Consider the following 25,232-nt stretch of genomic DNA (forward strand, 5'->3'; position numbering starts at 1 on the left):
CTTCGTTATATAAAAGAAGACTGATGAAAAATAAAGTGAGACATTATAAATGCTTATGACCTGCAGTATACCTGCACTTTAAGAGGCGCAATAAATATGATCCAGTTGCAAGTAATTCAAGATCTGAGAACTATAAGCAAGCAGTTCTTTAAAATTCCAGGATATGTGCTCTGTGTGTGTGTTTTTAAGCACAGACATCCAAGCCATACATACTGCACCACTGGCCTAAAACTGCCTTCCACTGACAGCCAGGTCCTATATATTAAAAAGAAGGCAATCAGCTGATTATGTCTTTGCATATGTGAAAGAAAGAATGGAAATCAGGACCTTCACTGAGAAATGAAACAAGGCCCACATGGTGCATATAAGGTGGCTGGATTTGCAAATTGGGACATTTAAGAAACTTGTGTGTAATGGTGAGAGAAATGACTGCAAGGCTCATACAGTGGCCTCCTCCTTCTAACAGGTGTCAGTGAGGAGCCCCCCCCCCATCGCAAACATGCAATCTTTAGCTGAGGTGGGACAAACTTCCTGCCTGCTGTGATAGGAATCGGCCTCATGCTTTTCGTGCCGTGTGTGGACACGGCCTTGCTGGACCGCTAAGGAAAGGACAAGTAATGGATTTTCCCCCCTTCCATGGGAAGTGTGTGGATTTCCCATTCCACTATAACATTTTCCACATATGTATCCCGGGGGGAAATCACTCCAAAAGACTCACGTAGAAAGGAAAAGAAGTTTGGTCACAACCAGCCCTGATTTGCAAGTGGGGAGGGGGGCAGAAGAAGGAAGGAGAGCGGCTGCTTTGAAGCGAGCATCATGTCGCCTGACCCAGTCATTCACTTCTAGGCATTACGGCTTCTGCTTCTTGTTTCCTCCTTACCTCGCTTCCACCGTCCGCAGCAATGATCTCCCATGTACCAGCAAAATGCACTGGCATTGCCTTTTAAGGCCTTTTTATTGTTTTATCACCTGTTGTTTGCTGCCACAGACTCCTTTGGGTAAATAATAAACTTGGTAAATAATAAAATAATGAATGCTAAATCAGGGCTGGGGAACTGGTGGCCTTCGAGATCCTGTTGTTCTCCCAACTCCCATCGGCCAGGGATGATGGGATTTTGGAGTGCAGCAACACCTGGAGGACCGTAGGTTCTCCTTCCCTGTAGGTGAATCATGGCTGTTGCTTGCCTGCTGTGAGTGGCACATGCTGGGACAGCAGCAGGAAGGCCCGTATTCCTGGCTCAGACATGACATCAGGCCGATGCTGAGCCTCATTAGAGCAGAGGGAAAACCACACCAAAGTCCAGGGGTAAAACTAGCAAAGATTTGTGGACCACTGGTATGAAATTTACGGCATGTAATGCCTTAAGAGAGAATATTATGAAAATGATATACAGGTGGTACATGACCCCAGTCAAGCTTGCAAAAATCTATCACTTGCCCGACAATAAATGCTGGAAATGTAAAGAAACAGAAGGTACATTCTTTCACCTTTGGTGGACGTGCCCAAGGATTAAGGCGTTCTGGGAGATGATATGTAATGAAATGAAAAAGGTATTCAAATATACCTTCCTGAAGAAACCAGAGGCCTTTCTCCTGGGCATGGTAGGCCAATTGGTGCCAAAGAAGGATAGAACTTTCTTTATGTATACAACAACAGCAGCAAGATTACTCATTGCGAAGTATTGGAAGACCCAGGAGCTACCCACCCTGGAAGAATGGCAGATGAAAGTGATGGACTACATGGAATTGGCAGAAATGACTGGCAGAATTCGTGACCAGGGAGAAGAGTCGGTGGAGGAAGACTGGAAGAAATTTAAAGACTACTTGCAGAAGCACTGTAAAATTAAGGAATGTTAAAATGACGTTTGATTGAAAAGAAGTGGTATTGGTAAAAAGATTTTAAAGAAAATGTAAATGGGGACTGATAAAGGATAAATGCTAGAGGGTAAGGATTTGCTGAACTTAATATTTGAACTGGAATACAAAATGGGAGGTGTGAGGAGGTCAAGAAACTAGTGAATAAGAGATGAAAATATTAATTTATTCTTTGTTCTGTTTTTTGGTTTTTCTTTTCTTTCTTTTTTTTTCTTCCTTCCTTTCTTTTGCTAATGGTTTGTTACTGTGTATTTTTTATATGTTTTGTTCTTGTATGCTTTTACTCTTGAAGTTTTTCTTATGTTTAAATCTTGGAATTTTTTATTGTTTGTGAAACTTTAATAAACATTATTTTAAAAAAAACTAGCAAAGATTTATCATAACTGTGATAACCTATGTTGGAAATGTAAAGAAAAAGAAGGAACCTTTTATCACACGTGGTGGACTTGCCCCAAGGTGACAGACTTCTGGGAAAAGATTTATAATGAACTGGGAAAAAAATTGTTGAAATATACATTTATAAAGAAACCAGAGGCCTTTCTCCTTGGAATAACAGGTTTGGAATTGCCCAAGAAAGATGTTAAATTATTTTTGTATGCCACAACTGCTGCTCAAATATTACTAGCTAAGAAATGGAAAACGCAAGAACTACCAACTGTGGAAGAATGGCAGATGAAGATGATGGACTTTGCGGAGCTAGCCGAGCTGACCGGAAGAGTCCATGATCAGAATGAGGAGGAGTATCAGGAAGAATGGACGGAATTTAATGACTACTTAGTTAAATACATCAAGTTAGATTAATTGGGAAAAGCTTGGCTTAGGTTATAAATAAGTAATATGAGGAATTATTATGTATAATGCTGAACTGGGAAGAAAGACTGATGTTAAGTGATTAAGTTAAGATTTTAAGAACTTTGATTTGGAAAACCGTTAAAATGATATCCATTGAAATTCAACTAGGGGGATACGAGGAAGTCACTTAACAATGTTAAGAAGATTAGTTTTAATAAGGATATGATTTATGTTTGTCTGTTTATTTGTTAGTGTGTTTTTTAATTTTGTGAAAATCAATAAAACTTTTTGAAGAAAATAAAAAGTCAGGGGTGGGCAGAGCAGCTAGGCTGTAGAGGCAAGGCAGTACAGACTTAAAGTGGCCATTGATATGGAGGGGAAAGAGAGAGATCTGGCCTAAACCTGTTCAGTGCTGAATCGTCAATGATTCAGCTAATTAAGCAGATAAAAGGGTACAAAGCAGTTTGTTTCCTTTTGCACTCCTCCCTTTTTTCCCCTTGTGTGGTTGACAGCTTCACCTCCCTCCTGGGTGCTTCCTTTCCCTCCCTGTTTAATTTCTGCCACCCCACCCACTTCTGCTGCCTTCCGCCTCGGTAATTAACAGGAGGAAGGGTCTTCCCCCACCTCCGCGCTTTTGGAAAACAAAAGAGCTGGATGCTCCCCCGCTGCAGGCAAGTCTCTGTAGGTCCTCTCTGCCACACACCCTTCCTCTTTTCGCCACAGATTTCCAGCCAGAGACAGTTAAAGGAACCAGCATCAGAGAAGGAGAGGCCAGTGGGAACACATCACCTGCCCAGAAAGAACAACTGCATCTGCCTTGCAGCCAGAAATCTCCTCATTTGGCATTCCACAAGCCACTTTGAACTCTTGCAGGTGCAATTTGGAGAGACAAAATATATTGATTCTTGTTGCCTAGGACTGCATGACGTTCACATTCCAACACACAATTAAACACATCCTCACAAACATGCACTGGGCTGCAGTCCATGGGTTGGATCCAGATTAGAGTCACATGGAAGGGGGTTGGCGGAAAGTAACTACCCTTCTCCCAGCCCCACAAAGGCTTCTCCCAGGGGAAACACAAGTTTTTTGGAGTGATACCTCTGGAAATATTGGAAAAAAAATTATAATGGAATGGGAAATCAAAGGAGAAACTCAAAGGAAAGACAAAAGGAATTTGACTTACTGTGTCCTTGTTCCATAGCTTTATGATTCTTGAATCAGCAGAAATAATTAAATCTAATGAATTGTGGAACTGGATTGATTTGATAGGCAGACCATATTGGTGATCCTTCACTATTAATGGGCTGCTTGATCGGAGGTCATAAAAAAGAACCTGGAAACAAGTAAAGGTCACTGGATTACATGTTCAACATTCAAAAGATATTAGAGGTCTAAAAATTATGTTAAGTGAAACAAGCCACAAAAAATTATGTTAAGTGAAACAAGCCACAAAACTTTGTTTGGATGTAGCACTAAGGCCCTTGCTAGAAAGAAGATCTCAACCATGTTCAGAGCAAACCGTTATTTATGATTTACATGTGAATGCCACCAGGGACATTTAAGAATCTGACTTAATGTAGCCTTTGCTCAGCACAGAAATGTAGCACAAAGCCCATAGCAACTAAGCTGACAGCATAGCTACCTGCCCCGTGGATGTTCCAACAGCCATATTCAATGTTCCATCAAACTTCAGGGCCGAAATAGAGGGCAGACCATCTATCCTGAAAGAATTTGAGAAAAACCTCATTCTAGTTAATTGCCATAATCACTAATGCTTAAGGCTCAGCACCAACCAAAGGATGGTACGTAATTCTGAGAAGCTGCAGCATGTTAAAAAAAAAAGTTACTTAAGAAAATTTACTTAAGTTAAGAGGCAAGATAAATATATTTTCCATACTCCTTATCAGCTGTCACACTGCTTAAAGCGCAATCCAGCACCCCGACTCTGTTTCTTGTTCTAGGGTCCCAGCATTCCACCTTCCCCTGAGGAAAGCAAAGAAAATACCATTTAGTGCTTTCAAACAATTCACCATGCTTTCATCAGTTTACTCATCTGCCGTTCATTGAAGCCACTTATTTAGCATTCAGCCTCGAAAGATTGATTCCTATGCTTTCAGGTTTTTTTGTTGCATTTAAAAACGATCTGATCTTCACATACTTGCAATGAGCAATTCCTTATGTAACCCGGGGCTGGGGCGGGCTGGGGTGATTCAACAGCTGGGACTACAGACATGACACATGTTGCAGCATGTGAACCAGCTCTATTACATACCAGAGCTGGCAGAGTCTGCTGCTGGGCTCCATCCAGGTTAAAAATTGGGGACCCATAGAAAACACAGATTCCCAGCACAGCCTCAGCAACTCCCCACAACCATCCACTTGCTTTCTGCCTTTTTGTCACTTTAGAGAAGACGCTGATGGAAGGCTCTCCCCGCCCCCCTCCCAATGTAAATAAGCACTTTGAAAAAGAAAACTTTGACCCTTGGGAAGATGGGGTGAATGTGCCCTTGAATGCCATGTATCCATGGCAGAAACAACATTGCGAGCATGGCAACGATTGCCTCGTTTTAAACAGGGCCAACGTTAAACCAAAGGACACAGACTGGCAGTAAACCATTGTCCCACCCTGCAATTATGCCATGCCCACTCCTCAAAAGCGTGCCTGAGCCTGATGAAGCATCATTGTCAATTGTGCACAATGCCACTGCATCACAACTCAACAAGAGAAGGTTTATTCTCCTGTCTTTTGTCTCCATCGTCACAACAACTCCGCTGCACCCTAGTGATATAGCACCTCAACACAGCCTGAATGTTTTGACCTCCCAAAGAGCTATTCCTCTTCTTCAGTTGACATAACTGACGTCATGATGCCCAACACATCTTGTGTCCTTTGCACGCAGGATTGGTTTCCCTAAATTTACAGAGAAATCTGTGCATATCTGCTCAGAAGTCAGTCCCAAGCAAATGAGAAAACAACTGCAACCTTAGTAAATGTGATGGAAATATATTCTGCTGCATTTTGGTGTATATTTTTTTGAATGCCTCCTGTAATAAACTGGCACAACAAAATGTTGCAGTGTGAGATCTTTCTATGTAGGATTGCTGTCAGCCAGCCATGCCTTTTCTACAACACACACTCCATTGCATTACCGTTCCTCCCACAAGGTTTTCCATTTTCTTCCCTCCAAAAGTTAATCTATTTTGGAGTTCCTCCCTTGTTAGAGTCCCCAGCCTTGAAATATTCTCTGAACTACTCCAATGTTGATTGGGTTCTTCCAAGCCTGATATTACCGCCTCCTTTTTCAGGGGAGGAACTACTTTGGCTTCATAATGAGCCACACTCAGAGAATGAATTTGCTATTAGTATATAGGATATTGCAGTCCTGTGTCAATGATCTTGTTTTTTAAACAGAAAATGGTGCTATATTTCTTAGTAAGGTGAAACATTTACCTCAACCGTGCCAGTGGCAAATAAACCATGTGCAGGATTTATGTCACAGACGTGATTCTCCCTAGAGGAGAAGGAAAAAGAAATTTAATGACTGACAGGGAGATAAAATATTAAAATAAGCAAGCTAATATCATCTGTGAAATGTTCTAAAATCAACCCAAACCTATAAGGCTACGAAGAGTAAATGCAATTTTACGTGCAGTGTTTCTTTGTTCAATCGCTATATTTTAATCACTATATTTTGGTTCTGTTAAGAAGTATAACTAAAAGCATAACTAATGGCTATGCAAATTTGAAACAAGGAACAATTCATCGCAGATAGCAGGTCTATTGGTTTATCGGTTGTACCTATTTAAAACTATTTGCCATCTTCTTCTAAGATACTTCAAAATATCCAATGAGGTATTTTCTCGACTGAGCAACTTAATGAATGGAAATACTGAAACCTTTGCTTATTAAAGTAGAGTAATTAAAGTAGACATTATACTTTAAAATATAAACAGAGCACCCCCAATTTATAAGTGCAGTCTTCAATGCATTTGTGATACTCAGATTACAGATCTTATGACAATTTTTTTAAAAAAATCAATCCTGTGGCTCCACCTGCTGGAATAAGATGCACCTAGTGAACTGAAGATACTCACGAAGCGTCGGTCTGTAAGGAATTCAGGTATCTTCCTTGTTCCAGATTTAGCCTGTATATTTCAGAGCTGCAACAACAACAACAACAACTGTACTCACACATTTCCCTTTCAATAAGAGTAAGTGACAATAAGTGTATATATTAACATTCATATGAATGTATATATGTCTACATATGCCCAAGTCATAAATAAATCTACTCTTTTCTTACATTGCAGCAGCAAGTAATCAATTCCAACCCCTCCTTCTCCCTATTTTCATTTAGTGTACAGGCAACACCCATTTTAGGCACAAATGATATGTGTGTGATCACATATACATGTACAGCGCCAAACCTGGAAGTGACCTGGGAACGTCATAAAGACATCATTGAAACGTTACTAGAAGGGTGGGGCAGAACAAGGTGCTTGCGGGCTTTTTCAACGGGTTTTTGGTTTCACGCAATTAAATGCTTTTCAAATGCCTTAAAATTCCTAAAATAAACTTAAAACCATCACTAAATTACAATAAAATTGAAATGGCCCACATATTTTTCAGAACTCAATTGCTTTTTAACAGAGCTTCTCAACAATTCAGCTTAACCACTTCCTACAAAATATTTCCAACAAAACTCATTTGTTTTGTGAACTACTCATTCAGAGTTCTCTCCCAATATATTTATGAATGTTTAGTAAATCTGCTTTTGTAGGATATTCATCATAAACACTAAATAAAAATGTATGCACAGTTAAGGAAGGAATCAGCGCATCTTAAATACCTTGCTCCTACGAAGTATAAGTCACATGATGGATAATGATATGAGAAATCTCTACCAAACTTTGGTATTCTTGTCCTGTAGTAACGGCCATGTTGGGAATGAAATTCTACGTATCTGTCACACAGCAGAAAGACTATCTGAAAAATATAGAGCACAGGACTGAGATCTGGAGGGGAGTAACTCTCCCGCCTTGCTTAACCTTTAAAAGTGGGGAATGATTATTTTCCTAGAGGCATAATCAAGTGGGCTCAGATCCGGAACTGCTGTTCTGCAAATGTGTCCGATCTAGAGGAAGCTCCCACACCTCAAACTAGATGCTTTCTGAGGCAGAAGTGAGAAGAGAGGCTATTTTCTCCAAAGCTCCCTCCACCAGACTTCTCAGTAGTGGCACCCTCCCTGTGGAACACCCTCCCTTCAGATGTCAAGGAATTAAACAACTAGCTGACTTTTAGAAGATATCTGAAGGCAGCCCTGTTTAGGGAAGTTTTTTTCAGTCCATGGAAGTGCAACTTTGGATAGGTTTGACAGGTGTAAACAAAATAATGGCAGATCGATCATCCATGATACCTAATTTAGCAGTTATGTGAAGTCTGTTTCATGTGATCAGTGACACATCGGGAGAGATATAACTTACACATCGGTAAGAATGTTTTAGTGCTACTTGAGTACTTTTTATTTAAAAAAAGATGTACCACACTATGGAGGATAATTTTTTGTTTTAAATAAACACAGCTAATTCCATCTTTTCAGCAAACAAACAAGACATTCAAAAGAATGTCAGCAGAGGATAAAGAGCAATTTTCCTTCAGGTTTCTGTTGCTCAAGGAAACGGCAGGTAATTGCACACTACAGCAAATGGATCCTTTTAAACATTTTGAAATGCAAATTATTCTAAAGCTTCCTACATGATATAAACATTAAAAGGAGACGTACCTTTGAGTAATCATCTGACAAAATATCAAACGTAATGACTGTGGAGATGAAAAACAATTATAAATAGGAGTCACTAAAAAACTCTTAAATAAACCGCACAACCTCAATTTTCATCACACAATGCTCCTGTCTGTCTGTCTCTCTTCCTCCCTTAAAACCAAAGACAGAGTGTGTAATGAAACAAGCAAAACCATTAGCAATGCTCTGTTTGCAGTCTGTTGCGAGAACAGCCACCTTAGTGCTGTTTCTGTCCATGCCACCATCTCACTGGGATCCGAGAACCCGCTGAAAGGGACAGTGATCAATTATTAAGTCCATCCTCTTGCCATAGGAGGAAGGTTTTCCGCTGTAACACATTTTGGGTTCAAAGGTCCAAGGGAAGTGTTGGCGAGCTATTGCAACCTCCATGGCTAACTTCTATTTGCCTTACAGAATCAGTAGCATACAAACCAGGGATGACCTTCCAGATGTTGTATCCCTGGCTATCAACTACAGTGGTGCCCCGCAAGACGAATGCCTCGCAGGACGAAAAACTCGCTAGACGAAAGGGTTTTGCGGTTTTTGAGCTGCTTCGCAAGACGAATTTCCCTATGGGCTTGCTTCGCAAGACGGAAACATCTTGCAAGTTTGTTTCCTTTTTCTTAACACCGTTAATACAGTTGCGACTTGACTTCGAGGAGCAACTCATAGAAGGCGGTGTGGTAGCCTTTTTTGAGGTTTTTGAAGACTTTGGCGAAAAATTCGCTAGACGAAAAAACTCGCGGAACGAATTAATTTCGTCTTGCGAGGCACCACTGTATGCTAGCCAGGGCTGATGGGGATCCAAAAACATCTGGATGGCTACAGATTCCCCATCCCTGTTGGCTCCCATTTCAAGCAACACTAAGCATGTGATAGTGCACTCTTGGCAGGCACTATAAGCTGACCACCATCCATGCTCCAGGTAAGCAACAAACACAAGCCGATATAGTAGCACAATATCTTGCCAAGAACTGATCATTATCTCGATTTCACAAAAGTACAACCCCCAATACACTCAAATTTCTTTAGACTATACGTACTAATGTATAACTTTTTGCATTCATGCGTATACTAACATACTTTCCAAAGAAAGGCAAATGGCATGTGCTCTATTCTCAAAAAAACCACCCTGATCTACATAGTAAAGGTAAAGGAACCCCTGACCATTAGGTCCAGTTGTGGCTGACTCTGGGGTTGTGGCACTCATCTTGCTTTACCAGCCAAGGGAGTCAGCGTACAGCTTCCGGGTCATGTGGCCAGCATGACTAAGCCGCTTCTGGCGAACCAGAGCAGCGCACGGAAACGCCGTTTACCTTCCCGCCGGAGCGGTACCTATTTATCTACTTGCAGTTTGACGTGCTTTCGAACATAGAAAGCACAATTGGGGCACACAGGATCTGGTCACTTAGCAAGCAATTCTGTACATCAGTCTTCTCCCGCCCGGTGCCTTCCAGCCCTTTTGGATTACAAATCCCATCAGTCTCAGTAAGCATGGTCAATGGCTAAAGATGGTGGGAACTGTAATCAAAAAGATCTGGAGGGCATCAGGTTGTAGAAGACTGCTACACACACTTATCTGTGAATAAGCCCAGCTTTAATACTACTGAGTTATCGTTTGTTGGTTGCTTTTTATATTTTTAAAGTCACAAAGCAACTTAGCTCAATAAATATTATAACATTGTATGAAGTGGGATTTCCCACCTAATAAAGATGCATAGGATTGCACCGTTTTCTACTGCCCTGTTAATATGTTTTATATATTAGTTTCCATCATAATTAGGGTTTACTTACCATCAGCATCTATGCATCTTTCAAATTTCATCGATAACTGGTAAGTATCGTAACATCGAATCCTTGGTTTGTACGTCCCTGTTCAAAACACAAAATAAAATAGTGTATTTGACATGTGAGAAAATTTGCTTTACTACTCTTGAATTGATTTGTCTCACAGAGAAAATATGATTCAGGTCTTGAAAAAGTTTCTGACCTGGACATGAATGGTTGTTCAAAAAGAGCTGCAACTCTGCACCTAGAAGTGTGTTTTTTGTTCCTTCATGACAATAACACCAATCAATCAATATAATTTATTTTTAGGATTGTGGCACAAGCCACTTATACTTCATTCAATTTTTAAAAATTGTATATAAATAATTGTAATGATTTATATAGAAATACACAAATTCACAATGCCTTATGCTGCTGAACTCACAGGAATCCCACCTAACTTAATTTTTAACATGACCCAGTCCATTAAAAAACAAGATTCCTATTAACTGGACAAAATAGCACATTAATAGCAATCAAATACTAACCCTTGCCGAGTCTTATTTCAGAACTCTATGGAATTCTACAGAACAGACAGTTAAAATCCCTTACATTCTTTTGAAAATGGTAGGAATCAAGTATGCAACAATGGGCCACACTGACAATGTTGCTATGGGGTACCCTTCCAATAAAAGGGGGGGGGGAATACAGTCTTATTATATCCCAAAAGATGAAGGCAAAAAAAAGCACATCGAACCAAGCTCAGATATAGATATCTAGCTAGCTAGCTAGCTGAATGGGAAAACCTCTATGTAGATGGATGCTGGCATATGTAACAGACGGATAAAGCAGCTGGAGCAGAACAGGTAACATTCAGCAGTTTGGGAGGAGGAGCACATAGCCAAACCCTGCTCCCTTCAGTGTGTTATTTTTAGGATCCTGATTGAGCTGGGAAATCCTCTATTGCGCAGCGAGCCTCTACAAGCAGAGGAGGTTACCCACTGAAAACCTTCACTCTTGGATTCATGGAAGACTCTCTAAACCAGGCATGTCTAAAGTCTGTTTCAGGGGCCTAATCTGGCCTGCCGGTTGGTTTAATCCAGCCCCTGTAGCAGTTTATTTCCTGGGGTAAAATCCCAAAAAAAGCTCAACAACTTTAATCATAAAGAACAACTTTGGTTGGCCCTCACTCATGTTCACTACATCAAATCTGGCCCTCTTTGAAAAAAGTTTGGGCACCCCTGCCTAAACCATGGGTAGGCAAACTAAGGCCTGGGGGCCGGATCTAGCCCAATCGCTTTCTAATCCAGCCCGCGGACGGTCCAGGAATCAGCGTGTTTTTACATGAGTAGAATGTGTCCTTTTATTTAAAATGCATCTCTGGATTATTTGTGGGGCATAGGAATTCGTATATCCCCCCCCCTCCAAAATATAGTTCGGCCCGCCACAAGGCCTGAGGGACAGTGGACCGGCCCCCTGCTGAAAAAGTTTGCTGACCCCTGCTCTAAACTATGCAGAGATGATACTCTGGAGGGATGCGATTGCAACACGCAAGTGTTGTAAATGAGCAAAAGGGGCTAGAAGGTAAGTGAGATATGATATTGAGTCCAGACTCAGTTAGTTGTGCTTTGTTCCAATTGTAATCAATCTAATTTAAGTCATAACTAACTTGTACCACTGAACTGAAGGAGATATAAGTGCAACTAACAGAACAATCCCATACAGTGGTACCTCGGGTTACATACTCTTCATGTTACAGACTCCACTAACCCAGAAATAGTACCTCGGGTTAAGAACTTTGCTTCAGGATGAGAACAGAAATTGTGCTCCGGCGGTGCGGCAGCTGCAGGAGGCCCCATTAGCTAAAGTGGTGCTTCAGGTTAAGAACAGTTTCAGGTTAAGAACGGACCTCCGGAACGAATTAAGTATGAAACCAGAGGTACCACTGTAGCTCCCAGCTGAGTTTGGGAGGGGGTCGCCCCCTGCCAGCTGCCAAACATGTTGAAAGGAAGCCCACTGCTGGGATCCCTGTCAGTAGGAGCCAGCAGAAACCCCAAAATGTGGTGGGATCCTGAAGCAGTCTCACTACCATTACATGATGGCACTAGGCACAATTTGGGGCTGATCATCCTGTCCCCATACTCTCTGCTGCTGTGAACAGTGGGCCTGTGGATGCTGCGGTAACACCATAAAGCCTTATCACTGGGAGGGGTGAGCTTGGATTGGGAGGGGTGAGCTTGGATTGAGACATAACTTTTTTGAATCTAACTCATTGTTTGCAGGTCCCCAAAGTCCCATTTTAATACTACAAAAAGGAAATTTTAAGCCCTCAAACAAAGATATGCTTCCTGCCATGATATCCTTGCCAGCTACTAGCTTTTGCTGTCCAACAGAAGTTTCAATCTCAGAGCCCAGTCTTCCTCAACCATAATATATCCAAAGTGAGAGTTACTAGTGCTTTACAACTCAGTGCAGACACACTGTTACAGCTAGCAGCAGACTGAAAAAAACTCAATGTTTGCATACTCACCAGCTGCCATCACGTACTGCCCATCCCGTGATACCTTGATCTTGGAGCTAACAGCAGGCATGTCAAAATCTTGGATAAGTTCAATTCTCCTAGAAATACCTTTAAAATAAGAGTTATATGAAACATTGCCTAATCAATACATCACAATAAAAAGTTTTCACTTCCAAAAGTACTGCCAAAAGTACTTAAGGGGGAAAATGCTGAATGTAGGGATGGGGGAAAGGGGTGTCCCAATGTTGTTGGACTCCATCTTCCTGTTGGGATTCCATTCCACCTTTTGCTGCAGACATGGGATTGTTGCGTGCCACATGTCTGTTTACATTCCAGCACAGATTGCTGACGTGAGCGGAACTTCCACTCTGTATTGCTTTTGCTTTTCAGTCTGAGAAGATGGCAAGAAGAGAGGCCTGTTTTCTTTTTCCTGATTTATGCCGGAATAGGCAATAGTCGGAGAGAATCAAAGCTGTAGTCCAGCACCATTCAGCGTGTCACTAGCTTCCCATGCCTGGCTTAAAGTTTAGCATAAAACAAACTGTTCCAGCTTTAAGGCAAGATCCAAGCAACCCCCTTCCAGCTAAGCACCATCAGATGACTCTTTGAAAACAGAAATGGCACCCAAGCTAATCTTGCAGTGCCCTTTACATTGTACAATGAGGGTAACTCACCAACATCTTTCTTTTGCAGTGCTCTCTTCTTTCTATCAGAAAGCCACTGTAAGAAAAAGAAAAGAACATAGAGGGTTAGTGTTAAATGGGCAAAAATATAAATAGCTGAGCCTGGTGAGTACAAAGGTTCCCAGCCCCCATAGTCATAATTTACGGGTTGCCTTCTAATCTTATTTGATTTTGATCCAATCTTAAGCTGTATTTCAGTCGATTGCTGAATTTTATGTTTTAATGTATTTATATTTTGATGTTAGCCCGGTTATGGCTGGGGAGGGCGAGATATAAATAAAATTTATTACTATATTATTAAACACTCTGTTTATTAAAAACAGAGATGGTACAATATAGCCTTCAAAATAAGATTGATAATCAAACTATTATGCTCTATAAGCCCTATTTCACATATATTTAAGGAAGTTCAGCCAAAGAGCTCCCAGAGCAGTCCATATGAGGTTAAAAACAAAATGCAATAAATGCAAGCAAACAAACAATTATGCAGCAGGGTAGTTAAAAGTTCGAGTATTAAATCAATATAAAACAGAGAAAATCACTTTGAAGATGTGATAGGAATTTTGAGGTCTTAGATATATGGTAATGTTCATAAATGTACCAACTAAGCACGTACATAGATCAGCACAGGAAGACTGACCTGAAACCATTTTGATTCCCAAACTGACCAAATGTTTTCCCTGCAAAGGGGGGGGGGGTCAGGGAGCCTTCCCATTGACTCAGGAATTGAGTAATCAGCATTTTAATGGGTGACAGACTATCAAGAAAGGCAATCAGATAATGGGTGACAGACTATCAGGGAAAGCAATCAGGAAAGGCAGTCAGATAACCTGGCAAACAGGAAAAACATTCAAATTTCTATTTTAGTCCGCCTTTTCTGTGATGTAGGTATGATGTATCTGGGGGGTGGTCTTAGGTTACACCCCTTCTGTGATGTATGTATGATGTTTCTGGGGGTGGTCTTGCTCTACAGGGTGGCAATTTCAAAAGTCATAAAGGCCTTGCAGGCCATTGTTCTGGGTTCCTCCTCCTTTCCTGTGTGAGGGGAGCACCCTGTTGCAGCAGATCAATAAATATCAAGCTTACTAGCTGCTTTGCTTCTCAATATGCTCTAGTTGGCCTCTGTTATTTTCTCCTACCAATAGGGAACCTACATAAGGACTCTATATGGGCTCTTGGATACCCCGTAAGGGAAAGAGGGCAGAGATTTTGTTTACAACAAAGATCACTGTGCTGTAGCAGAGACCAAAAGACACATTTCATGGGCACGGTTTTGAATACGGAAAGGTGGCATGGCAAATCAAACGATGATGATAATCTGTGAAATGTGCCTTAGATTGAGCATTCAGATGTACTGCTGAACAGCCACTGACCTAGGCACCCAGGCACACCACTAAAATTCCACAAAATTTTAGAATAAATATGTATAGCAACCAGCTACAAACAGACACTCCCATTGGTCATGAAACTTTAAGCTCCCCAGCTGTTTTGCTCAGAAAGATGAAAGCAAGCGAACAAGCAACTGTTCCGAGCTTAGAAGCTTGTGCACACTAGGCAAATGTGATTTTTTTTTTTAAAAAAAAAAATTGCAGCCAGCAGACCCAGCAAACTGAGTAGCCAATGCAGGAAGGAGCCGTTTAAAATAAAATAAATGACTGTCCATCCAACATTAAGAAAAAAACACCTTGCAGGATTCTTTTCGCGAGGTGGAAGGGGGTGGGCAACCCACGTGCTTTAAAATTTGGTGTTATGGATGTGACTTGTGCCTCTTTAAAAGGGTGCAGAAAACAGAATTGGACAAAATGACAGGAAGGATTTGAAACCTGAGGGACCAGAGATTTACAGAAGATTGGAAGAAGTATATGAATTATTTGAAGAGCAACTGTAATCAAGAAATTACACTAGTAGGACTACAAGAAGTTTTGTAAGGAGAAATATACGAAGTGTTACAAAGTAGAAAAAGATAGAGATATTGGCTATGAGTTTGAAATGTAATAGGGAAGATAATAAATGCATACTGAGAGATTAGATTGGGAAATTTTCAGACAGTATTGATGGAAGTCAAAAATTTGAGTAAGATGTAAAAGTACGTTTAATTACTGTTGAAAATATATTTTAAAAAAACCTAATAAAAAATTATATATAAAAAATAAAAGGGTGCAGAAAGCAAGAGATGCTTAGCAGTCGCTCGGGATCATCTACAGACCCCTGTTGGTACCTATGTACTTTCTGCGCATCCATCGGGAACTGAAAAAGGGGTGGAGGAAGAGAAGGGAGAGAGAAGGGAAGGCACGGGGTGCGTGGGAAGGAGCTCGCTCGTGGGTAGAGGAAGGAGGCGCGCGAGGGGGAACCGACGGGAGGGGGAGAGGCAGGCAGGCGGGGCTCCGGTGTTCTCACCTCAGGCAGGCTCCGTCCGGCGCTCAAGCTGTAGATCTTCACCTCGTTGAGGCTGGAGACCTGCATGCTTCTTTTTCCTCCTGAGCGACGGGAGGGCTTCACTTCCGGGGTCAGAGAGGAACACATCCGGTCATAGAATTCAGAGGCAGAAAAAAACCCTAGATAAGCAGGAAGTTACACACTGGCAGTCCTCCCCTCCAACACATTTACTCCAGAGGAAACAGGGACTGCTCCTTTCTGTAATGGTCATTTTACTGTTTATGCTCCACGCATCTGACTGGGTGGCCTGGGCAGCCTCCAACATATATAAAAACATAATAATACATTAAACATTTTAAAAAAACATCCCTATGAATCAGTCCTTTTTCCCCGGGAGTATACCCCTAAACATTTTGTGAATCTTTGCACTTTTGAATCTTTGCACCATTGTACTGTATTTATTGCCTTCAGATAGCTTGGGGGTCGGATAACTCCATACCCTCCAGCATTTCTGCAATGAATATAGGGACATCCTAAGGAAAAATGGGACATTCCAGGATCAAATCTGAAACTGGGGTGCCTTCTCTAAATTAGGGACGTCCCTGGAAAATACAGACACTTGGAGGGTCTGCTATCACTATAATTGTATTATTATTATTATTAAATTTCATCCATCTGAGGATCACAGGGCAGTTTACAATATAAAAACACAACAACGAAAACAATAACACCACACTGTTTAAAAGGTCATAAAGGTAAAGGTAAAGGTACCCCTGCCCGAACGGGCCAGTCTTGACAGACTCTGGGGTTTGTGCGCCCATCTCACATCTATTGGCCGGGGGCCAGCGCTGTCCGGAGACACTTCCGGGTCACGTGGCCAGCGTGACAAAGCTGCAACTGGCGAGCCAGCGCAGCACACGGAACGCCGTTTACCTTCCCGCTGGTAAGCGGTACCTATTTATCTACTTGCACCCGGGGGTGCTTTCGAACTGCTAGGTTGGCAGGCGCTGGGACCGAGCAGCGGGAGCGCACCCCGCCGCGGGGATTCGAACCGCCGACCTTTCGATCGGCAAGCCCTAGGCGCTGAGGCTTTAGCCCACAGCGCCACCCGCGTCCCACAGCGCCACCCGCGTCCCGGTCATAGATTTGTTTAATTAGCCAAAGGCCTGAGGGAAGATGAAATCTTTTTGCCTGGCTCCTAAAGATACATAAGGAAGGCACTAGGTGAGCCTCCCTAGGGAGAACATTCCACAAGCGGGGAGCTACCACAGAAAAGGCCCCTTACACGTGTTGCGGCCCTCTGGACCTCTTGCAGAGGAGGCACGTGAATAAAGATCTCATACAGAATCAGAATTGTAGAGAGTTGGAAGGGACCCTGAAGGTCACCTTTTCCGACCCCCTGCCTACAGCTGTGCCTGGAAGGAGGGGGGAACTCAAACCACCAACCTTCGAGTTAACAGAAGATGATTGCAGGGTCAAGGTAAGTTCATATGGGGAGAGGCAGTCCTATAGGCATAATAAGGTAAAAAATGGGAGCAGGTGGTGCTGTGGTCTAAACCACTGAGCCTCTTGGGCTTGCCGATCGGTTGGCAGTTCAAATCTGTGCAATGGGGTGAACTCGCATTGCTCTGTCCCAGCTCCTGCCAACCTAGCGGTTCAAAAGCACACCAGTGCAAGTAGATAAATAGGTACCACTGCGGCAGGAAGGTAAACTCTGTTTCCATGCGCTTTGGCTTCTGTCACTGTGTCCTGTTGCACTAGAAGTGGTATAGTCATGCTGGTCACATGACTCGGAAAGCTGTCTGTGCACAAACGCAAGCTCCCTCAGCCTGAAAGCAAGATGAGCACCACAACCCCATAGTCACCTTTGACTGGACTTAACTCGAAGCTACCAGCATGAGTTTGACCAAACTGCGGGAGGCAGTGGAAGACAGGAGTGCCTGGCATGCTCTGGTCCATGGGGTCACGAAGAGTTGGACACAACTAAACGACTAAACAAGAACAACAAAACCGACCAGGGGTCCTTTACCTTTACCTTATAGGCATAATAATTTAATTGGCCTGCTGACCTGCCTTATATATGGAGACAGCATCGCCCCACATGACCACAGGATTAGGATTTTCATCAAGGGAGCTTCTCTGTGTTCATATAAAGAAAATATTTGGAGTCACACAAAGCCGTATTTTTAGCTCCCTCCCTTGTACTCCCCCTCCTTTGCAGTGCCTTCTTTCAAATAAATATGTGTGGGGTAACATTATATAATAAACAAATGCACTGCTGAGCATGTAAGGGGTGCCTTTTCTTGCCCGCTGAGTGGAGTTACTGATTTCTTGAAATAAACCTCTAAAGAATTGGTCAGAAGCTGGGGCTGACACTCCAATGGTGGAGGCAGGGGACATAGCCAAGTGATATTTTGCTGGGTCTGGGGTGGAGGAGGCCTGTGGTTTTGGGTGGGTCTGAGAGTGGACCTCAACTCCATAGCCGTTCATATTGGAAATTTCTACCAAATCAGTCCATTGTTCCATTAAGCCCAATGCGGTTGACAGTTTCAGGCAAGGGTCCCCCCTCCCAGTCCCAGCCCTGTTTGGAGAAATCAGGGATGCAGCCTGGGTCCTAACGTAAAAAATATGTGGTCTCCTTCTAAACGATGGCTCTTAAAGTGCACAGCTTACATAAAACAAAAACCAGCCGTGCTCTTAATCGACTGTAGACCACAAAAGCTTGTGCAGTAATAAACTGGTTAATCTTTGAGGTGCCACAAGTCCTTTGGTTTTTTTCACTGCAGTACACTAACGTCCACTGGAAATCGCCATTTTGTTAACTGTTATTCTCTGTACTGTTTCCAGCCAGTGGACAGGTGACAAGCTAGGACCTGGGAGTACAGGCTTCTAGTCCCCATTTGACCATGACTTTGAACCACTCAGTGTCTGTCAGCCTAACCTACATCACAGGATTTTGCAGTGATAACATGCAGGCTTGGAAGAAAAGGTCAGATATAAATGTAACAAATGGTTGGCATCTGTTTGTCTTGGGAGACAATGGAAGAGTGTGCCTGCAGGGGTGTTGTCAAACCGTTGGAGAGTTACAGCGCCTGCTGTGGCTGTAGAGACTGGTATGGGAGAGATACGTTTTATTGCAGCTGGGGCAGATGAAGGTGTCCGGTTGTGCTGCTGCAGATGCACCATTGCATTTTTTCTCTCTGCGCTCCTCCCAGCGGTCATTCCTTCTTTGGTCACTTGTGGTCACAGCCTGACTGTCTGTCTGTCTCCAAGTGTTGCAGTCGTCTGCAAGGGATTCCCACATGCGGAGGTCAATATTGCCAGCCTTCATGTCTCGTTTGCAGACTTCTTTGTAATGCAGAGTTGTCTGCCAATGGGCCTAGTGCCTGAAGCCAGCTCCACGTAGAGCCATCTTCCATTCTGTGGACATGACCAAGCCAGTGCAGATGTCGCTGAGACAGGAGTGCAATCGTGTTGGGAAAATGGGCTTGGGAGAGCACATCTTTGTTTGAGACTCTGTCCTGCCATGTGATGCCCAAAATGTTCCTGACACAGCACACATGGAAGGCATTGAGGCGTTAATAAATAAATATTGTGTTGTGTCAAGTGCACTAGGCGTTTGGGGGTCCTTCCTGTGTGGAGCCCAAAATGCATCCCTGTGGTACCTTGGGTTACATACGCTTCAGGTTACAGACGCTTCAGTTTACAGCCTGTTTGCAGTTTGCAGCCCTGTTCAGGGAAGTTTTTAACGTGTGACATTTTACTGTATTTTTGGTTTTTATGGAAGCCGCCCAGAGTGGCTGGGGAGGCCCAGCCAGATGGGCGGGGTATAAATAATAAATTATTATTATTATTATTATTATTATTATTATTATTATTATTATTATTATTATTATTATTATTATTATTACAGACTCTGCTAACCCAGAAATAGTACCTCGGGTTAAGAACTTTGCTTCAGGATGAGAACAGAAATCGTGCTCCGGCGGTGCGGCGGCAGTGGGAGGCCCCATTACCTAAAGTGATGCTTCAGGTTAAGAACAGTTTCAAGTTAAGAACGGACCTCCAGAACAAATTAAGTACTTAACCCGAGGTACCACTGTATAGCTAACCACACTTCCATACGTGGTATTAAGTTCAGGGAACGTTTTTAGTGTGTGATGTCGCATTGTGCTTTTACTATTTTTTGTTGAGAGCCCCCAGAGTGGCTGGTGCAACCCAGTCAGATGGGCGGCATATAAATAATAATTTGTTGTTGTTGTTGTCGTCGTCATTAGAGACACCCACAGTTTTGCTTCCTTGAATAAGTTTGCACACCATCCACATTTGTGTGTGCCCACCCCACATCTGAAACCTGACGATGGGACAGTTGGGGGGGGGTAGAGTTAACCCGTGGCAAATGCCCCTTAAATTGATACGCCAGTTAGGGGGGTGGGGAGGCGGGGAAGCTGCGGAAGGGGGCGGGGCGTCCAGGTAGCACCTCCTGGGTGCAAAATAATCCCCGAGGCTGCTCAAGACATGCAGAGCTCGGAGCAGAAAGAAGCCCCGCCGGCGACTATTGCACGCGAGGAGGTGGAGGAGAAGGCGCCTCCGAGCTCCGCCCGCTGCGGGCGGCTCAGCGGGCCGGCCGTTGGCCGGGAAGGGGAGCCGCCAGCCCGTGCAAATACCCGAAGGTCGTCTTCGGTGGCTAAGGCAGCAGAAAACTTTATCCGCGGCTCTTAGCCGCCGCCGCCGCCCTTTAAGGTGGTTTGGACGCCTTTGCGCAAAAGCCTCTGCGTTTCGCGCGGCTGAAGAATCCTATTGGGAAAAGGCTCCGGTGGGCTCAGCTTTGGATAAGCTCATAGGGGGGCGAGCCGTCGTGGGTGGACTCCCCCCCCTGCACCTCCGTCTGTTAAGTTAAAACAAAATATTCGTGTTTAAGATAGCTGCTTAATGAGAATAGAATGCTCTAATTATCGGACGTTGGGCGCTTGTGTGTGGCTTTGGCCGTTCTCTGACTCTTTTCCTGAAAACAGCCGAGGTGGTGATGATGGGAGACAAATTGAGCTCCAGCCTTTCCGAGTTTGAAGAGCCACAATGAAAAGCGAAATGTAATGTAAGTTGCAGCTGATGAAACGGTGGTCAAGCATCAATATAAAAAGTTATTAGGTAGGGTCTTAAGGTTTGGAGGGGAGGGTGGGGTTCACAGAGCTCCTAAAAGGTGAAGTTGAGAGGCAATGTGCAGTTTATAATGCCAAACTGGAGATGAAAAGGGTCAAGGTTTAATAATAATAACAACAATAAATAAATTATTGTTTTATTATTATTTATACCCCACCCATCTGGCTAGGTTTCCCCAACCACTTGTGGGATGCTTCCAGCAGAATATAAAAAGCATAGGTAACGTTTGTTTGGGTAACAAAATGCAAAATCCAAAGGCTATACAAGGGTGTCCTTTGTGCTTGGGGGAGGGGGTTCAGAACAGGAATCCTTACTAGGATAAATTGAATATTGAATTGTTGAAAGCAACACTGTTTAAAAAGTATTTGTAGTACGTAGTATGTTTATGTCCATTAAAATTAAGTCATTTCCCCCTCCTTTTTAGTGCCTTTGATATGTATTCCTAGAGCAGAAGCTAGTTTATCTGTTAATGTAATACTTGGTGTGTCAAACGAATAAGTTGGCTACAGGTGTGTTCCTGATGAAAAACCACCTGTTCCTGATGTTGTGCTCTCGATGAATGAGCTAAAACCTGATGGAAGGAGGAAACTCTCTTCTCTATCCTTCTTAATGGTACTTCAGTGGTGTTGTGTGCATGTAGTTAGCTTGATTTTGCTATAGTTAACAGGAACAGGTTTAGAAATGAGTGTTGGGCATGCCTGCTTGGTGACAAGCTTCATGTATTATTTGCCTGCCATTTATCCCGAACTTTTAAAGATGGAATTCATTTTTATTCTTGGCTGACTTGGGCACTTCTAGTGAAGATGGGATAGAAATGTTGCTAATAAAAAATACCTTGTTTGGTCACACACCAGCCCTGTGAGATGGATTACAATCATACCCGTTTTGCAGTTTGGGCAAGTAGGCAGCAGGGCTTCTGATCCAGAGTTAGGGATACAGGTGTGGAAGCCTCACTTGCACACAAGGAGATTGAGGCAAGAGCATATTATTTTCCATTTTTGCTGTACTGTTTTATTGTGTTTCATTTTTCATTCTTATTGTATTATTGAGAAGTTAGCCACTGAGTTCTAAATCTGGGACAGAAGAGCGGGCTCCTTTAGTTTTTAATTACCACATAGATCCCCCCCTTTAAGATATCTATTGGTTACATTATGTACATTTTTTGCTCACTTTTTTGCCATTTTCAGTTTCCAGTGCCTAGCCTTCACTAACCTCTTGCCTGAGATGAACAGTAATAGAATGTCAGTGACCTAGCAGCAGGTATCTTTTTCCCAAGAGTAAAGATTGGCTTACGCTTACATTTTCTCACAGTGAAGTTTTAAATGTCCGAAAATATTATTTGTATTTTAACTTGAAGAAAAGTCTAAAAGGTTTTCCAGTCTTCAATGCCATTTTGAGAAGGCTTCCCCCCTTTTTCTTACTCTGATCAAAACCCTTTAGCTTGCAGTCCATGATAGGTTTAGTTTAGAATAGTTGTACAGTACTCCAATCAGTGCGACAGGACCTAGAATTTGGTTTTATTGCTTTTGCAAATGTTGTGGATTGCTTCAGGCGTCGGTGACCTTGTGACTGCAGACTCCTCCCCATGGACCAGATGAAACAACCCAGAGCAGGAAAAAAAGGAACCACTGTACTGCCCTATGATAACATTCAGGGAAAGGTCACATTTAGTCAAGATCTGGATTGAAAGGTGACTAGGCAGAAATACTAATCGTCTTGCTGCTTTTGAAAAACGTACTCTACATCGAAGATAATTTCCTCTGACCTGATCTATTGTGGGGCTTTTTTGCTCCAGGGTGATTTTCTTTTTCTGGTTACCTTAGTTTTTGGCTACAGTGATTTAAGAGTGAAGGGAACTGCTTGCACCATGTCAGAATTCTGGTTAATTTCGGCACCTGGAGATAAGGCAAACCTAATAGCCTGGGACAGGATGAACACAGTGACTGCCAAAGCCAATCTGTCCTGCAACAGCAAGTTCATCATCCCTGACCTCAAGGTAAAGATGGGGGGGGGGGGGTTCAGAACAACAACATGAAGAAAGGGGCAGGGATGGGGCAGGTTTTTCTTCTTTCGTGACATGGCTCTGTGCTGCAATATTAAAAATGACTATAAGGGTCAAGCAAAGATTATATACTTTGTTTTTGAGGTGTCTTGAGATCAGGAATGAAGGTGGGAAGCCATTTTTGTAAAAGCTAATCAATGGATTAATTATTCATGGGGGGGGAGATTTTAAACTTTCCATCAGAACTGTCATCTCTGGGAAGGCTTGAAAGCCTTTTTGTAAATAATAAAGTTTATGGGCAACTTTTGACTGGTCAAAGCCCTGAGATGAGCAATGTGCAGCCCTCATATATGTTTGCAAAACTGACTTCCATGAGGGTTTACTCCCAGGTAAGTGTTGCAGCACAAACACTTGCATAACAGTAAATGCTGCCAAACTCAGTTGAACTTACTTCCAGTAAGATTGGTTTGCAAAAGGTCTGTTGCAAAAGGTTTCTATACATGTTGAGATTAAGTCCCATTTAATTCAATGGGAGGCTTCTTCTAAGTTAAGCTTGTTAGCTTTTGTTACATTAATATAGCTGAAGCCAGTTTGAATCTCCTGAATGTTTGAGCTCAACTATTTGCTCTTTTAGAAAGAGGATTGCCTAATTTGCAGAAGTATTCAAATACCTATTGGTGGTTAAAATTGGCTATGTTCCTGACAGAGAAGTCTGATCTCACCATTCAATATGAGCTATGACCTTGCTGTCTAGATGGTTTCAAATTCATGTGTGGATTTTTCTGTCAATTGGCAAGCTTCTTTCGTTTGACGAGCATTCATCGATTTTCACTTTCCTTGCAGACGTAGACATATTAGAAGGCTAAAATGTAAGCATGCAACTATGACAGAAATGCTTGTTCATATCTTAAAAACAGCTGTTCTGTTTGTAACAGGTATTTTTAATATAAAAAAGAATAGAAATCATCAATTTAATTGAAAGAATTGCTCCTCCACAAGTAAGGATCATTCATCTCTAAGGATGAGAATTCAGGCTATAATGCTATACATACTCTCTCACCTTGAAGCAAGTCCCATTGAATTTAGTGGGACTTTCTTCTGAGTAGATATGTATAAGGCTTGGCAGTAAAGTCAGTGACAAAACTTGTACTGACTTTAGTGGCTCAGGGAGACAGTGTTTTACATTATGAGCAAGAAGGTTTTAAGGAACTTAAAAACTGGGAAGAATTCCACTGTGGCTTTTGATCATGAGACAACAGCATAGAATCTTTTCCTGACTTGGAACAGGCTTTTGAAAACTTCTTTAAAAGTAGGTTTTGAACCATTGCAACCGTTTTCCACTGGAGGAAAACGTTCCCTTGAATTTCCCATGAATATACTTATTTGATAGCAAGAAGTTCTCATTTGCTAAAGAAAGGTCACTTTGAAAAATTAAATGTCTGGTAAAATATGCCCTGCGGCTGACTAGCTTAAGCTTAATGTGTTTGTACTCCCTTCTGCAGGTGGGGACCCTGGATGCTCTCATTGGCCTCTCAGATGAGTTGGGGAAACTTGATAGCTTTGCTGAAAGGTAAAATAGAACTTATTTACTACACACAAAGAGCAAATGGGTGTTGTTTTTACAAGACACAGTGTTCCTGTGTCAACCTAACACAGGCATCTTTAACCTTAGCCTTAGGATTCAGCCAGGGTGACTAGGTGTGACTTTTCTTTAGAAAAGGATTATCCCTAAATAAGGCTTGGTCCTGCATTTTCTCCTTCGTCCAACAGTTATACAGGAAACGTCAGGGATTAGTGCAGGTGGTGGACTTCACATTGGGAGTAGGTAGGCAAATCCCTGTGAAACTTGGTACTTTTGCTCCTATATTCTGTGTTCTTTGCAGTGGCATGGAACTGGGACACTTCTGCACAGGTTTGTTCTGGGCAAGGAAACAGCATTTTCCAGCCACATGGGCAGGGAAACCCAGCCAGATGGGTGGCGTATAAATAATAAAGTTGTTGTTGTTGTTGTTGCATTTTGCAATATAAACAGCCCAGTGGTTACAGCAATAATCCTCTTCTTCTTTCGCCTCCTATTTTGTTTAAAGACGGTATCCACTGGCAGGTCTTACCTCCCAGAAAATGTCCTCACATTCAGACACTACATGTCTGTAGGGCTGCCACTTCTTGTCGGGCCCTGAGGGGCGGAAATATTTTGTCAACCCAGAACCACAGTAGCATGAACGGGTGTCTTCTACTTTGGCAACAGCCAG

General features: G+C 42.6%; 2 protein-coding genes across 5 annotated transcripts in view; one reads left to right on the forward strand and one right to left on the reverse strand.

The window, feature by feature from the left end:
• Positions 1-15,941, reverse strand: part of NOL10 (nucleolar protein 10) — a 40,392-nt gene extending 24,451 nt beyond the window's left edge. The window contains exons 1-11 of the mRNA XM_081189105.1: positions 15,840-15,941; positions 13,434-13,479; positions 12,769-12,867; positions 10,266-10,343; positions 8,454-8,491; positions 7,521-7,657; positions 6,766-6,831; positions 6,122-6,182; positions 4,568-4,653; positions 4,313-4,391; positions 3,854-4,003 (exon numbers count right to left, since the gene is read on the reverse strand). Coding sequence (XP_081045231.1) covers positions 3,854-4,003; positions 4,313-4,391; positions 4,568-4,653; positions 6,122-6,182; positions 6,766-6,831; positions 7,521-7,657; positions 8,454-8,491; positions 10,266-10,343; positions 12,769-12,867; positions 13,434-13,479; positions 15,840-15,905 — 906 coding nt within the window. The 5' untranslated portion in view covers positions 15,906-15,941. The remainder of the gene's footprint in view (positions 1-3,853; positions 4,004-4,312; positions 4,392-4,567; positions 4,654-6,121; positions 6,183-6,765; positions 6,832-7,520; positions 7,658-8,453; positions 8,492-10,265; positions 10,344-12,768; positions 12,868-13,433; positions 13,480-15,839) is intronic.
• A 4,364-nt stretch (positions 15,942-20,305) lies between these two features.
• The window catches only part of ATP6V1C2 (ATPase H+ transporting V1 subunit C2), a 31,144-nt gene continuing 26,217 nt past the window's right edge, over positions 20,306-25,232 (forward strand). Inside the window, exons 1-4 of one of the 4 annotated variants that reach the window (XM_081189181.1) lie at positions 20,306-20,913; positions 22,530-22,668; positions 22,802-22,974; positions 24,483-24,550. In XM_081189181.1, the coding sequence (XP_081045307.1) occupies positions 22,846-22,974; positions 24,483-24,550 (197 nt within the window). In that variant the 5' untranslated portion in view covers positions 20,306-20,913; positions 22,530-22,668; positions 22,802-22,845. The other 3 variants (XM_081189179.1, XM_081189182.1, XM_081189180.1) reach the window with 3 other exon arrangements.

The sequence above is a fragment of the Podarcis bocagei genome, assembly GCF_964188305.1.
Source record: "Podarcis bocagei genome assembly, chromosome: 3".
NCBI lineage: Eukaryota > Metazoa > Chordata > Lepidosauria > Squamata > Lacertidae > Podarcis > Podarcis bocagei.